The 13,804-nt window shown below is 37.3% G+C and overlaps 1 protein-coding gene across 1 annotated transcript in view; it reads right to left on the reverse strand.

Annotated features, from left to right (window-relative positions):
• Positions 1–11,705, reverse strand: part of VTA1 (vesicle trafficking 1) — a 68,244-nt gene extending 56,539 nt beyond the window's left edge. The window contains exon 1 of the mRNA XM_047102228.1: positions 11,579–11,705. Within this exon, the coding sequence (XP_046958184.1) occupies positions 11,579–11,690 (112 nt within the window). The 5' untranslated portion in view covers positions 11,691–11,705. The remainder of the gene's footprint in view (positions 1–11,578) is intronic.
• Positions 11,706–13,804: the final 2,099 nt, after the last annotated feature.

The following is a 13,804-nucleotide window of genomic DNA, read 5'->3' on the forward strand; positions in this document are numbered from 1 at the left end:
TCTTTACTGGTCTAGTTAAGTTTGTCTCACTGGCTTCAAAAGATCTAATTTCTGTGTGATTAACAACAGAAAAAAAATAATAGGCAACTGGTTATTAATCCTCAAACCCGTCTGATTTAACATATCAATTAAAAACTCCCTTATTATTTAGCCTTTATTTAAACTAAATTACAATTTTACACCCCATGTTCTGTTACAGCTCAGAACTGAAATGGCCATACCTGTTTACAACTTCCTGAACAACTGTTTTTAATTTTCCTATGATCATAAACAAATGACTCTCAAAGAACATCTACGCTTTCATTAAGTCTGTTAATTGTACACTGTCACCCTCTAGAGGAAACTTTAAAAAACCGAACTTGAAACTATGTTTAGTTACTTAAGCTAATACCAAGGGAAGGACTCTTTATGGGGTTTAGCTTTATCTACAACACCAAATCTGACAGAATCAAAATATTTACCATAAAGAGTCCACATTTAGAGACTCAAATATTTTCTGGCTTCATTAAAGGAAAAAAAAAAAAAAGGGAGAGACACACACACACACATGTTGCTCAAAATTATGTTAATAACATCAAGCCTGTCCTCCATTTCTACCCTTCAATTATCACAATCTCCCAGATTACACTGCATTGGCTTTTTGCCCCCCTTTCATTTTTCTTTCTTTTTTTTTTTTTTTCCCCCTTTCATTTTTCACCAATTAGGATAGTCCCTTTACCCTCACTCACTCTGCAACTGGTTTTCTAATTACCACCTACTATCAAAGATTTTTCATACAACTATTTCTCAACTAGCATCTGCCATTCAGATCCTGGTTCCATCACTTACTAACAGAAGAATCAGGATGATTGTAGGGTTCAAATCGGATATCCTGAAAGAAGGCATTGTTACAAATGCCAAGAGCTCCATGAATGTTATTTGTCTGCTTCTTTATCCAGTGACAACTCTATGGCCATAGTTCCCTCTAGGGACCACAGGTTGCCTTACAATCCAAGTCAATTTAACAGACATTTTTGAGCCCTTTTTCTTTACTGTGTCAATATCTCTAGTGGCCTAGCACTAAGTGACACTGTAAATAGATAAAAAGCACCCAGAAGGGTGCTTAAGTTTAAAGCCTAGAAGACACAATAGGCCTTAAGTTTAAAGCCTGGAAGAGACAACAGAAAATGAAAAGCAGTTAAGGTAAAGCCATACAAAGCACAATGAGGACAAAGAAAAGAAGCACCTTAGGAAGTTTAGGAGAAGGCCTCCCAGAAAAAGTGACATTCAAGTAGTACATAAGGATAAAGTAGAGTAAGGGTGGTGAAGAAGTAAAGAGTTGTCAGGACAGAGCGAACAAAATGTTGGAAGACTTGAAGACAAGAGACAAATGAGAAAGGTTCGGGAAACAATGAAATTCAGCTTGATTAGAACTGCTAAAGACAATTTCAGAGTTCAAATAACTAAGGGCACTTACATATGGAGCTACTATAGGTGGCTTTTATTTAAAAAAAAAATTTTTTTTACGTTTATTTATTTTTGAGACAGAGAGAGATAGAGCACGAACGGGGGAGGGGCAGAGAGAGAGGGAGACACGGAATCGGAAGCAGGCTCCAGGCTCTGAGCCATCCGCCCAGAGCCCGACGCGGGGCTCGAACTCATGGACCACGAGATTGTGACCTGAGCTGAAGTCGGACGCTTAACCGACTGAGCCACCCAGGCGCCCCTATAGGTGGCTTTTAAAAAACAATTTGGTTTTAATAAAGCTTTTGCTTTGAAATTTTTTATGGTATGGAATATGTTCACTTATAGAACAGAAAACAAACAACAAAAAATTCAAAAGAAACACTATATGAAACTAAAAGCCACAATCTTTTTCTCCAAGTATATACACATTAAAAAGTTCAAATTATGTGTGTGTGCGTGTGTATACACAATTTTACATCCTGCATTTTCATACAAACTTCCTCCCATGTTACAAAAGATGCTTTGTAATTCTTAAATGATTACATTACTTTCCACCCAGTAGATATGCCATAACTTAATTAACCATCTCCACAGTGATCTGTATTTTGGTTATTTCGCATTTTCCACAAATGTATAAATAATCATCCAGAGAACTCCACATAAAGCCCTCAATATATTTGTGATTATTTCCTAAGCACAAGCTTTCCAAAACTAGAATTACTGAATTACAGATATTTTTGTGATTCAATCCATTTTGCCAAAATGCTTTCCAAAACTTTTGTACCAATTCACACTGCCTTGTCAATGGAGATTTCACTGTATATTCATCTGCACTGTTACAATTTTACAGCCAAAAAAAGTAAGTGATTTTTTGTTTTTAAAATTTTTTAAGTTTATTTATTTTGAGAGAGAGAGAGAGAGAGAGAGAGGGAGAGAGAAGGGGAGCTTGAGTAGAGCAGGGGCAGAGACGGGGGGTGGGGGGAGAGAGAATCTCAAGCAGGCTCCGCACCATCAGACTCAGGGCTTAAACCCATCAACCAGGAGATCATGACCCGAGCCGAAATCAAGAGTCAGACACTTAACCTACTGAGTTAGTTGCAAAACGTAAGTGATTTTAATTTACATTACTAGTTATGCTGAATTTTAATGATTCCCATTCCTTCCTTCAGCAGTTGTATATACATGTTCTTTGTCCATTTCTCTATGGGTATCTTAGGTTTTATAAAATGATTTTATATGAGTGTTATATATATCACGGATATTGGCCCTTTGTCTCATCTACTGGAAATATTTTTCCTACGCAACGTTTTTAAAATTGTAGTGTGTGTCATACAGAATTTCTAAGTGTTTACAGTTAACTCTATCATTTATTTGTTTATTTATTTATTTAAACTAAGCATTTAAAACAGACTACCTGTTCTAATCTAGTGGCTCAAGGGATGACCTGTTTGAAGTAGAAACTTGGAACCTCTGTCAGTAGTTTAGGTCTAAGATAAGGGTATGGTATATACCAAAAGAAAATGAGGAGATAAGTACAATTTTTAAAATTTAATGACTGATTGTGAAAGATATGAGGGAAGGGAAAAAAGGTTAAGCTTGTAATTTCTAGTTAATAAATTTGCAAATCTGACAGAAATGGAAGATATTCTAGAAAACTTTAATATATCAACACAGGTTCAAGCCAAAAATATGTATTTTTTAAGTTTACTTATTTATTTTGGGAGAGAGAGAGAGAGAGTGCGAGTGAGGGAGGGACAGAGAAAGAGAGAGGGAGAGAGAATCCCAAGCAGGCTCCTCACTGTAAGTGCAGAGCCCGATGTGGGGCCTGAACTCACGAACCACGAGATCATGACTTCAGTCCAAGTTGGATGTTTAACTGACTGACCCACCCAGGTACCCCCAAGCCAAAAATATTTTAAATGGAAGAAATTGGTAAATATATAAAATAATTTCCCCCCAAAGAACAAAGTTCTGCTCTACAAGGACTTCTTTAATCAAAAGAGAGAGATAGATCTACTGAGTTTTAGTCCAAGTCAGATAGGAGAACCTTTTCAACAAATATTTAGGAAACCAGCATGACATTGTTACTAAAAATCTGACAACGATAACACTCAAAAAAAAAAAAAAAAAAAAAGAGCTAAATCAGTATTATTTAGGAACTCTTCTTGGGGGAGAAAAACAGAAAAAACAGAATAGGACACTAAGAAAAATACACAATAAAGCATACAGATTTGATACCAACAGCATATAAAAAAGGAAAAACTGAAAAACTGGGTAGTAGCAAAATTTAAAACTTTGTGACTCCGTTATGAAGACAAAAGAGAAGCTACAGACTGGGAAAAATATTTGCAAAACACATATCTAAGAACTTACAGTAACTACAATATATAAAGAACTCTCAAAACTGTAAAGATAAAGGGGGGGAGGGGCAAAAACACATTTTGTTGAAAGGTGATATACAGATAGTAAATAAGCACAAGATGTTAATTTCGGTAGCATGGGGAAATAAAAATTAAAGCCATGATGTTAACATAACTACCAGAATGACTAAAATAAAAATAGTGACACAGGAAGCCTGGGTGGCTCAGCTGGTTGAGCATCTGACTCTTGATTTCATCAGATGCTCTGTGCTGAGCATGGAAGTCTGAGATTCTCTCTCTCTCTCCCTCTGCCTCTTTCCCCTGCTCACACACACACTCTCTGTAAAAATTAAAAAAATAAAATAAAATAAGAGTGACATACCAAATGCCAGCAATAACATAGAGAAACTGGGTCACTCGCCGCTCACATTGCTGATTGGAATGTACAATGGTACAGCCAATCTGGAAAAGTTTTGCTAGTTTCTTATAAAACTAAATACCAAGAAGGCGTAGGGAGCTCTGTGGGATCTCTTTCATGAGGGCTCCATCCTTATGACCTAATCGTCCCCCAAACACCTCATCTACTAATACCATTACTTTTGGGGGGTTAGGATTTCAACATGAATTGGGGAGGAGGGAGGCAAACATTCAGATCATAGCACAACACAAATGTCCTTCAATGGCTGAACTGTTACACTCTGGTACATTAATACCATGGAATATTACTGAGCATTAAAAAGAAACAAAATATTGATAAATGTAACAACTTAGACGAGCTTCCGGGCAATTATTACTTGCTGAGTGAAAAAAAGTCAAGTCTAAAAGGGTACATAATGATTGCATTTATATAATATTTTTTAAATAAAATTTTAGAAATGAAGAATAGGTTAGTGGTTGCTAGGATACAAGGATAGGGTAAGGTTGACAAGAGACAGATGTGGATTTAGAAAAGTAACATGAGGGATCCTTCGTAGGGAACTGTTTTCCTGACTATGGTGATACAGGAACCTGTATCTGATACACTGCTTGGAACTAAATACACACACACACACACACACACACACACACACACACAGGAATATACATAAAACTGGGGAAGTCTGAATAAGATTGGTGGATTTTATCAATGTCAATATTCTGGTCATAGTATTATCGTTTTTTGTTTTTTGTTTTTTTTTGTTTTTTTTTGCAAGACATTACCACTGGAAGACATGGAGTAAAGGATACAGGATCTTTCTGTATTATTTTGGGGACATACATGCGGATCTACAATTATCTAAAAAAAAAAAAAAAAAAGGTTAATTAAAAAAAAACTAATGGGATTCTTTCCAGGAATGGAAGGATGTTTTAAATGAGAACATTTACTATTTTGTTATAACTTACTAAATTAACAAGTTCAAAGAAGTAAGCACAAGCACATTACCACTTGCACAAATAGTACAAAAAGGTAATTTGATACATAGCATTCAATATACATTCCTGATTTAAAAAGAAAACAAAAGACCAAACAACATAAAAATATAGAAATATTAAGGTCATAATTTAAAAAATGATAAAACACTAGGGTATTCACATTAAGCCCATAGATAAATCATTTCTGGAAATCATATAATACCAAAATGGAGGAGGCACAATAACTATACCTTATGCTAGATACTATACCTATGACTTCACCTAAAACTCATTATAAACATAGTAAGGTAAGGGGCGCCCAGTGGCTCAGTTGATTAAGCATCTGACTTCAGCTCAGGTCATGATCTTGCAGTTCATGAATTCAAATCCCGAATCGGGCTCTGTGCTATCAGCTCAGAGCCTGGAACCTGCTTCAGATTCTGTGTTTTCCTCTCTCTGCCCCTCCCCCACTCTTTCTCTCTCGTGTGTGCTCTTTCTCTAACAAAGGAATAAACATTAAAACATTTTTTAAACATAGTAAGGTAAATTATAAAACAGAGCATTGGAATTCTTTCCATTACATTTCCTTACTGTAGCTAGAGCATGTCAAAAAGCTATAAATTACTCTATAGTCACTATATAGTTCATTTATTCAATCAACAGACAAAATTTACACATATCCACCACGTCTTAGGTACTATATTAGGAGTCAGAGATTCCAAGATCATCAAATAAGACATACTTCTTGCTCTCATAGAGCTTATGCTCTAATGAAATGTTAGTAACATTTAGAGAGATGGCATTCATTAAACATTTATGAATGTCAGTTATGTGTCAGGTGGTGAGAGAAAACAAGATACTTATTCCCTGTCCTTCAGGAGAATCTAGAAGATTAAAAGGTAAAAAGGTGTTTATAACACTATGTAATTAAGATGAGGGGCACACTGGAACAATTTCTAGACTATCCTTTGGAGGTAATGAAAAACAGCCTATAAAATGCAGAATTTGTATTGAATCAGTACTGGTAAGTTAGCCAGGTGAAGAGGAAGTCAGGGGGATTCCAGGCAAAGCCTCAGAAGTAAAAGACAACAGGGAGCTTTACTGGTCAGCAAGTACTTCAGCATAATAATCTTCTTTTTTTTTTCCTCACCAAAAATTCTTTGCTCTAGGAAATTTAGAAAATTGTTTGCACGAAGATTATAGAAATGTATCCCTTCACACACTTTTAAGTTGACATCTATCACTTTTCATCAGATATTTAAGCAAGTATAAAAGATGTAACTTCTGTACATCAAATTCAGACATCTAAAATTGTATCATTCTTTCAGCTGTTAAGTATCATTAACAATTTGGTATCATAATCTATTTTAAAACGGAAAAAGCTCTTTCTTCAAGAGTCAGAAATGATACATTTTGTTATTTCTCTTAACCTACATTTCCATTTACTTATCCTACTGAATTTTATTATAAAAGAATATATTTGTATGCTCAAAAGTCCTAACCTGATTAGCATATTTCTCTGCAAAAAAAAAAAAAAAAGTATCAAAATTGGGGGCATCTGGGTGGTTCTGTTAAGCATCTCTTGATTTCAGCTCAGGTCACAGTTCATGGAATTGAGCCCCACAACCAGCTAAGCGCTGTCAGTGCTGAGCCTGCTTGGGATTCTTTCTCTCCATCTGCCCCTCCCCTGCTTTCTCTCTCTCTCTCATATGTTATATGTTTCAATAATAATTAAAAAGAAAAAGTAAAATTTACTGTTAATGTGTCTTATAATGAGCTAAACTGTGTATCTAGGAATCAGTATGATTTACTGTCATAATGAACCAGAGTAATGTATTGGTTCTATTCCCACTTTTACGAATTTAACATAGGAGAAAGTTCAGAGAAACTTTCTCTTTCAGAGAAAGTTCATTCACATAAAGCAGTAGATGAGAATGGAAGTTTTGTCACAGCAGAATCACAGAATTCTTTTCATTCCTTCTGGGTTACAGGCTAAAAAGCATATAATCATCTATCGTCAAATACTATTTTTAATAATCTCTCTTAGCTGATATTTCATGTAGGTCAGCCTCAAAATTTGTTTTAAAACGAGAAAAGGACTTGTCGCCCCATCATTAGAGTTATTCGTTTTCTCAATTCTGTGAAGCATACCAAAAAATCTTACGAGGATTCATCACGTCCTTTCATTCAGAGGCTTGTTTATTCTAAGACAACTGAAACAAGATTGGGAAAACTGAAATGCTGTTCATTTCAACATGCTCTGGCAAAGAAAACAAAAACATTAGAAAAACTCAAAACCAGTTCAAATGTTTTTATGTTATTACTTGCTTTAAATGTATTTCTGAAAAAACAAAATACCTCAGAGCCGAAAATTGGGCTCATTTAGTTGGAGCACGTCTATCGTGTAACATAAATGGCAAAACCTGCTGCTAATGCCAAACCAGCCTGCCAATGGTGGCTTACTTTTCAGAAAAATACGATTTAATTTTCCAATCAAATAAATGTTAACCCATGTCCCCATTCACCGCATCTCATCTGACTTCTAATTCCAAAATTTCAGTCAGCCACAAATCCTTATGTCACTTGGATGAAACAAGGCACTACCCCTTCCAGCATTTCTCCTTTGCTTTTTGGGGTTTGCTCTTCTATCAGGAATGATATTCTTTCATAATGAATAGAAAATGAAAAGGTGAGGTCATTTCAGGAAAAGTCTTACATTCTGGGAATTCGGAACACTGCAACTCAGGCCAGGTTCTAATGCGAGGCTTTGCCCTTAAACAGATACATTTATAAACATACGAGACCTCTGAAAGACAGACTTTTCCACTGTGGTCCTTGCATGTCTTTGTCCTCACAGCTAAACCTCTTCACACTCTCTCACACATGACTCTGATCCCAAAATGTCCCTCACCACCCCTCTGGATTAAATCCCAAATGATCAAACAATGGCTACTAATATCTAAGGACAATCCTTTCTCTTCCCCCTCATAAAATGTTCTGCACTCATTCCCCAAATTAGAATGTTGCTTTTGACATCTTTTCTCATGCCCAGCGTTTTCAAATAAAGGCTTATTCTTTGCTCTGATTTTCTTCCATATAAAAAAGGGAAGGGCAGGAAGCTCTCCTTAATACCTTAATTAACAGAAACTTCACTATACCAGTAATTTGAATTGTCCCTTTTTTCCAGACACCCTGGAAGGTTTTCCACCTTCTCCCCCAGGGCAACACACCATAAAAATACTCACGAGGCATGGGAGTATGCCTTTCTTCTTTAAAGTAGGAGAAGGGCAATTGTGAACAGGATGTGGGAAAAGAGAAGCAGCATACTACTTTGCTACCCTGATCAAAGGAGCTTTGTTAGAAAAGAAACACAGAAGTTGAGAACTGGGGATATGATTCCTGTAGAATTACTTGCACCCCGAGGTTTGAAGAACACTGGTTTGGTATGTGTAAAGCACAAATCACAAGTAAAGGGGTCACCACGAGCAGTCTTCTGTTACACAACAGAATCAGACTCACATGTACAGCAGCTATAGGAATGATCAGAACACAAATACAAATATTTATAAACCTTTTAAAGAAATAAGTGTTTAGAAATATAGTAACAAAGACTATCAGAAATGGCTGGGCCAATTTAAAAACAACAAAAAGAGAACACCCGGAAATAAAAAATGAAAACAGAAATTCAACAAATGGGTTATACAATAGGATATATGGAGGTGAACACAGACCTGCAGAAATTATACACAATGTAGCACAGAGACACAAAGGGATGAAAACATTAAGAGACAAAGGAGAAAAGTGAAGCACGTGTCTCATCAAAATTTCAGTAGAGAACAGAGAATACTTGAACAGATAATAGAGAATTTTCCAGAATTTATGGAAGACACCCATCTGCAAATCCAGTATGCCAAAGTCCCAAACAAGGTAGATGAAAAGAAATCAAGTCTTGGAAAATTAGAATATAAATCAGGAGAGTAATAAATTGGCTATATTTTAAAATTAAGAACTTTTGAACATCAAAGGACTTCACAGTAAAAAAATCAAACTATGAACTTGGAGAAGACATCTGCAATGCACATATAACAAATGATTAGTATATTATTAAGAAAAGATAAACACTGAAATTAAAAAAAAATAGAAGCAATAAATAGGTATTTCAAAAGGGAATCACAAATGGTAATTAACATATGAAAAGACACCAACCTCATTAAGACTCAGTGAATTGCAAATTCAGCTTGAATTTCATGCTCACCAGATTGGACAAAATTTAAAAGTCTAATAACTTCAAGTATGGTGGGTACCTCAGTGTTCATTTTATTATTCCTTAAACCATACACATGTTATATGTATTCTTTAATATGCATATGTTTCATAACAAAAATATTCTTTAGCTACCACTTGGATTTAGCAATGCAAATGTTTGTTCATGGCCCTGCTGAGAGCAGTTTTGGTGAAATAAAAGGCATGAAAAGCAGACTGCAATGAGCTGAAAAGGCTCTGGGAGAAAGGGAGGTAAAGACAATACCCACGACTATTTCAAGCTTACCTTTGAAGTTAGGCAGACAGGACTATAACTTTACAAGAATGTCATAGTGGCAGCTTTTCTTTTTTCTTTTTAAATTAAAAAAAAAAAAACTGGGGCAAGTTTAGAAAGAAATAGTGAAAGGGGGAAGATGACGACACAGAAAATAAAAGTCCCTAGGTATTCACAAAGGTATGTAATACAGAACTCATGAACGGGAATTTGTTTTAGACAGGAACAAGGGTTCCTACTTACTTCATTGTTATAAATTACCTCTTTGACCTTATCGCATCATTTTTCTCCTTGCTATAGCCACTCCAGTTACAATGGGCTCCTTGATCCTCCTTCAAACAAGCCCCTGCCTCATGACCTTTGCATATATTATTCCCTCTATATTTTCCAGATGATGCAAAGCCTGTCTTTCTCTTCGTTCAAGTCTTTGCTCAGATGTGAATTCAGTGACACATTCCATAACTACCTTGAAAGTGAAATCCCCTCCTTGCTCCCTACCACCCTACTCCTAGTACTCCCTTCTCTTTTCCTTGCTTTGTCTGTCTTCAAAACCTTCTACTAGTCCATATAATATGCTCATTTTATTGTTTAATCTCCTCTCTTCCTCACTTGTATATATGCTGCATGAATGCAGGAACTGCAGCCACAGTGCCTAGTAATGCCTGATACAGGAAGAAGTTCAATAAGTACAAGGCGATTAAATGATTAATAGTCCTTCCTTACTTGTGGAACCTGAAAAACAAATATAATGGAAATAACACTGTATGATTTGAACAAAATGGGAGACAGCCTAGAGTATAATCAACTTACTGCCTACAGAAGAGGTGACATTTGGGTTAGATCTTGTATCATGAGGAGTTTGCCAAGTGGGAAAAAAAAACAAGTAGACATTCCAAGAAAGTGAAGAACGTAGAGGTGTGAAAGGGCCTTGAATACTTGAGAAATGGAGGTACTGGAGTTTGACAGGGATGAAAGTAGACCAGAGTTTAGTGAACGTTTCAATGTTCACAAAAGAGGACACATTATATTGAGCTTTTCAATGCTAAAAGTCCTTCACAGAAGATTACAATTGCTTGGTAACTTGTTTTATTTGCCGTCAAGTTTAAAGTTTACATTAAAAAAACTACTAGACATACTACGAAGGAAAAAATTTGAACAACCTAATTTGTTCTCTATCAACTGTAGATTATAGGTCTCATAATCAACCAAAGTGATAGTATTGCTACCAAATGTCTTGGCCCCAGGTATTATTCAAAGAAGACAAAAAATTCCCACTGGTGGGAATATGGTCAAATTCAAGTGCTAGTTTCCTAGCAACTCATCTCCATTTCATCATTTATGAGTTTCTGAATGGGCTTTCATGTTGTCATAATTAACTTGCACTCATTACTATGTTTTCAATTAGTCTACCTTCTTCCTTTTGTCCACATCACTACTGTCTTCGGGACACTCACCTTTGTTTTAGCCCCAACACAATTAACTTAACTGTCGAGGTGATTTTGGAGACAAGAGACTTGCTGAGTATACACAGAAAACCTTAAGACAGTGTGTCACTGAGCTCATGAGCCCATGCAGCCAGTTTGGCAATATTTAAGCCCAAGACTGGAGAGGCGACGAAAACCAGGGGTGCTTTTAAGTTTTGTCTCTCTGGGCCTGCGAGGGGGAAAAAGGGGGTAAGGTGGGGAAATCCCAGAAAAGGGCGGGGCCGCACTGTGTTCCCAGGGCAGGCCAGAGGTCAACGCTCAGGTCCAAAGCTGAAGGGGTGGGGCCTGCCTTAATAACCAAGGGGTGGTGTGTGGGCCCCGGAGGGTAAGGAGAGGCACGGCGACTCGGAAAGACTCACAGTAATAAGCGACCACAGGGTCCCGCTTGTCATGCTCCTGAGCCGTCCTCAGATGATGCTGTATGCTCTTAAACTGGGGGGGGAGTGGGGGCAGCTGAGCAAGCGCGGCCATCTCTATTCCAGGAATCACCACTTCCTACTCGCGCGCTACCGACACTTCCGCTTCCGTCCGGCAGGTCGCGCGCACGAACGCGCAAAAATCCCGCCCACTTTCCGTTGCTCAGCGACAGCAAGTCAACTACGGGCTCCCAGCAGGGACATCTTCAGTGTACCGGCTCCCGGGGGTTAGATACCAGTGTAGGCTAAGCGGCACCGCCGTGGTGCCGCTTGTGGCACCAGCGCTCTCTGCTGGCTGCGGATGGGAGGGAAAAGAGTTTTTGTTTTCTTTTACTTTCTTGCGTCCCCCAGGCCTTTTTTTTCTTTCCTTTTTCTTTTTTTCTTTTCTCTTTAGCGAGACGGAAAGTAGAAAGGGGAAAACAGGAAGAGAATAAAGTTTGCTGATTGGGAGAAAGGGTAAAGTGAATTGTCGTTGACATCATTCAGGAATTATCACTTCCAGTTCCTCAGATTGTTTTAATAGCGTCCGTAGAAACCTTTCTGATTGTAGAAACAGTAAATTCAATTATTGCCTGAGATGAGAGATGATGTGTTTAAAATTTTATATTGAATTCTTTTATATTGATACATTGGATAAAATAACCAGACTTTTTTTCAGCTTAAACACTTAAGCACATAAGCTTAAAGAAAATTGAATTTTCCTTCTGAACTGGGTCGGTATCCGCTAGCGAATGAATAATCTGAAAGTCATTTATTTCTGGGTAATGATGAACAATTTGTCAAGTATTTTAACTCATACCCTTGTAGACATCAACTTTTCCTTCTACAACCAATGACTTCAATTCTTTTTCTCTCTTCTCATTCTGTCATCTTCTGGGACTTTACACTTCATTTGCCTCCTCCAGTAACCTTTATCTTTATTGCTTTATTTCCTCAGTTCCCAGTTTTGAAGGTTCATCTTAAAACTAGTTTTCATTGAAATCATACTATCTCCAAAGAAAAAGATCTCAAGCTCTGAAATTTGCCCTTCATGCTGTTTGCTAATCACCAAATCATCCTCCCCTCTCCCTCAACCCCTGCAGAAACTTCCCTGTGTCCTGTGTCCGTATTTTTATCCCTACTTCCCCTCCTTTGTCCCTCTCTGTTGGCAGAGTACATTGCTCTAGGTCTGCCTGTTTTTACCTGACAGAAACTGATTTATGTATTCTCCCCAATCTCAGTAACACATTCACTATCACTTGAGAATATAGGTGCTACAGACTGAATATATTAAAATTCGTTTGTTGAAACCTAATACCCAGTGTGATGGTATTAGGAGAAGGAGTCCTTGAGAGGTGATTAGGTGATGAAGGCAGAGCTTTTATAAATGGGATTAATGCCTTCATAAAAGAGACCCCAGAGAGCTATCTGGCCCTTCCCACTATGTGAGGATACAATAAGAGGGTAACAGTCTGCAACCTAGAAGAGTGGTCTCACCAAAACCTGACCATGCTGGAACCCAGATCTTAGACATCCAGCCTTCAGAGCTGTGAGAAATAAATTTCTATTGTTTGTAAACCACAGTCTGTGGTATTTTGTTATAGCAGCCTGAATGGACAAAGACTGTATGGTTTCTCTCTCCTCTTATTCTCACTATTCTAACTTCCAGTCATAAGTTGCTGGATTGGTAGAAACTAAAGCAGAGTGGGATAACCATAAATGTCATCATTCTGTCCTTATGACTTCTCATTTATTATTTTCCTATTCTTCATTCTCAACTGTGCTTATCCTTAAAGTTCACCTAAGAAGTTTGTTCTGTTTTTGTGGTTGTTTTGTTTTGTTTTGTTTTGTTTTAAAGACTTATATCTAGATATCACCCCCAGGCAGTCAGATGTAATGGCTCTTGGTTGGAGCCTAAATATCAGTATTTTTAAAAGGTCTTGGGGAATTTTAATGACACATCTAGAGGTGAGGACTAGTGCCATAAAGAATCTTCAACACATAGCTGATGTTTCAAGTCTTCTCTGCTGTCTTTAATCTAGACCCTCTGCCCTGATTGCCTTGATGGGACACTAAAGTTCCTGCTGTTGAGATTAAGGTCACCAGATAGGAATTGTTTGACCTCGCCTTTGCCACGACAAAGTAATAACAACTAGCTAACACTTGCTGAGCATCTATCATGAATCATGT

The sequence above is a fragment of the Lynx rufus genome, unplaced genomic scaffold (genome assembly GCF_022079265.1).
Source record: "Lynx rufus isolate CCGP_SWC_20201006 ecotype Redwood Valley unplaced genomic scaffold, mLynRuf1.p SCAF_6, whole genome shotgun sequence".
Taxonomy (NCBI): Eukaryota; Metazoa; Chordata; class Mammalia; order Carnivora; family Felidae; genus Lynx; species Lynx rufus.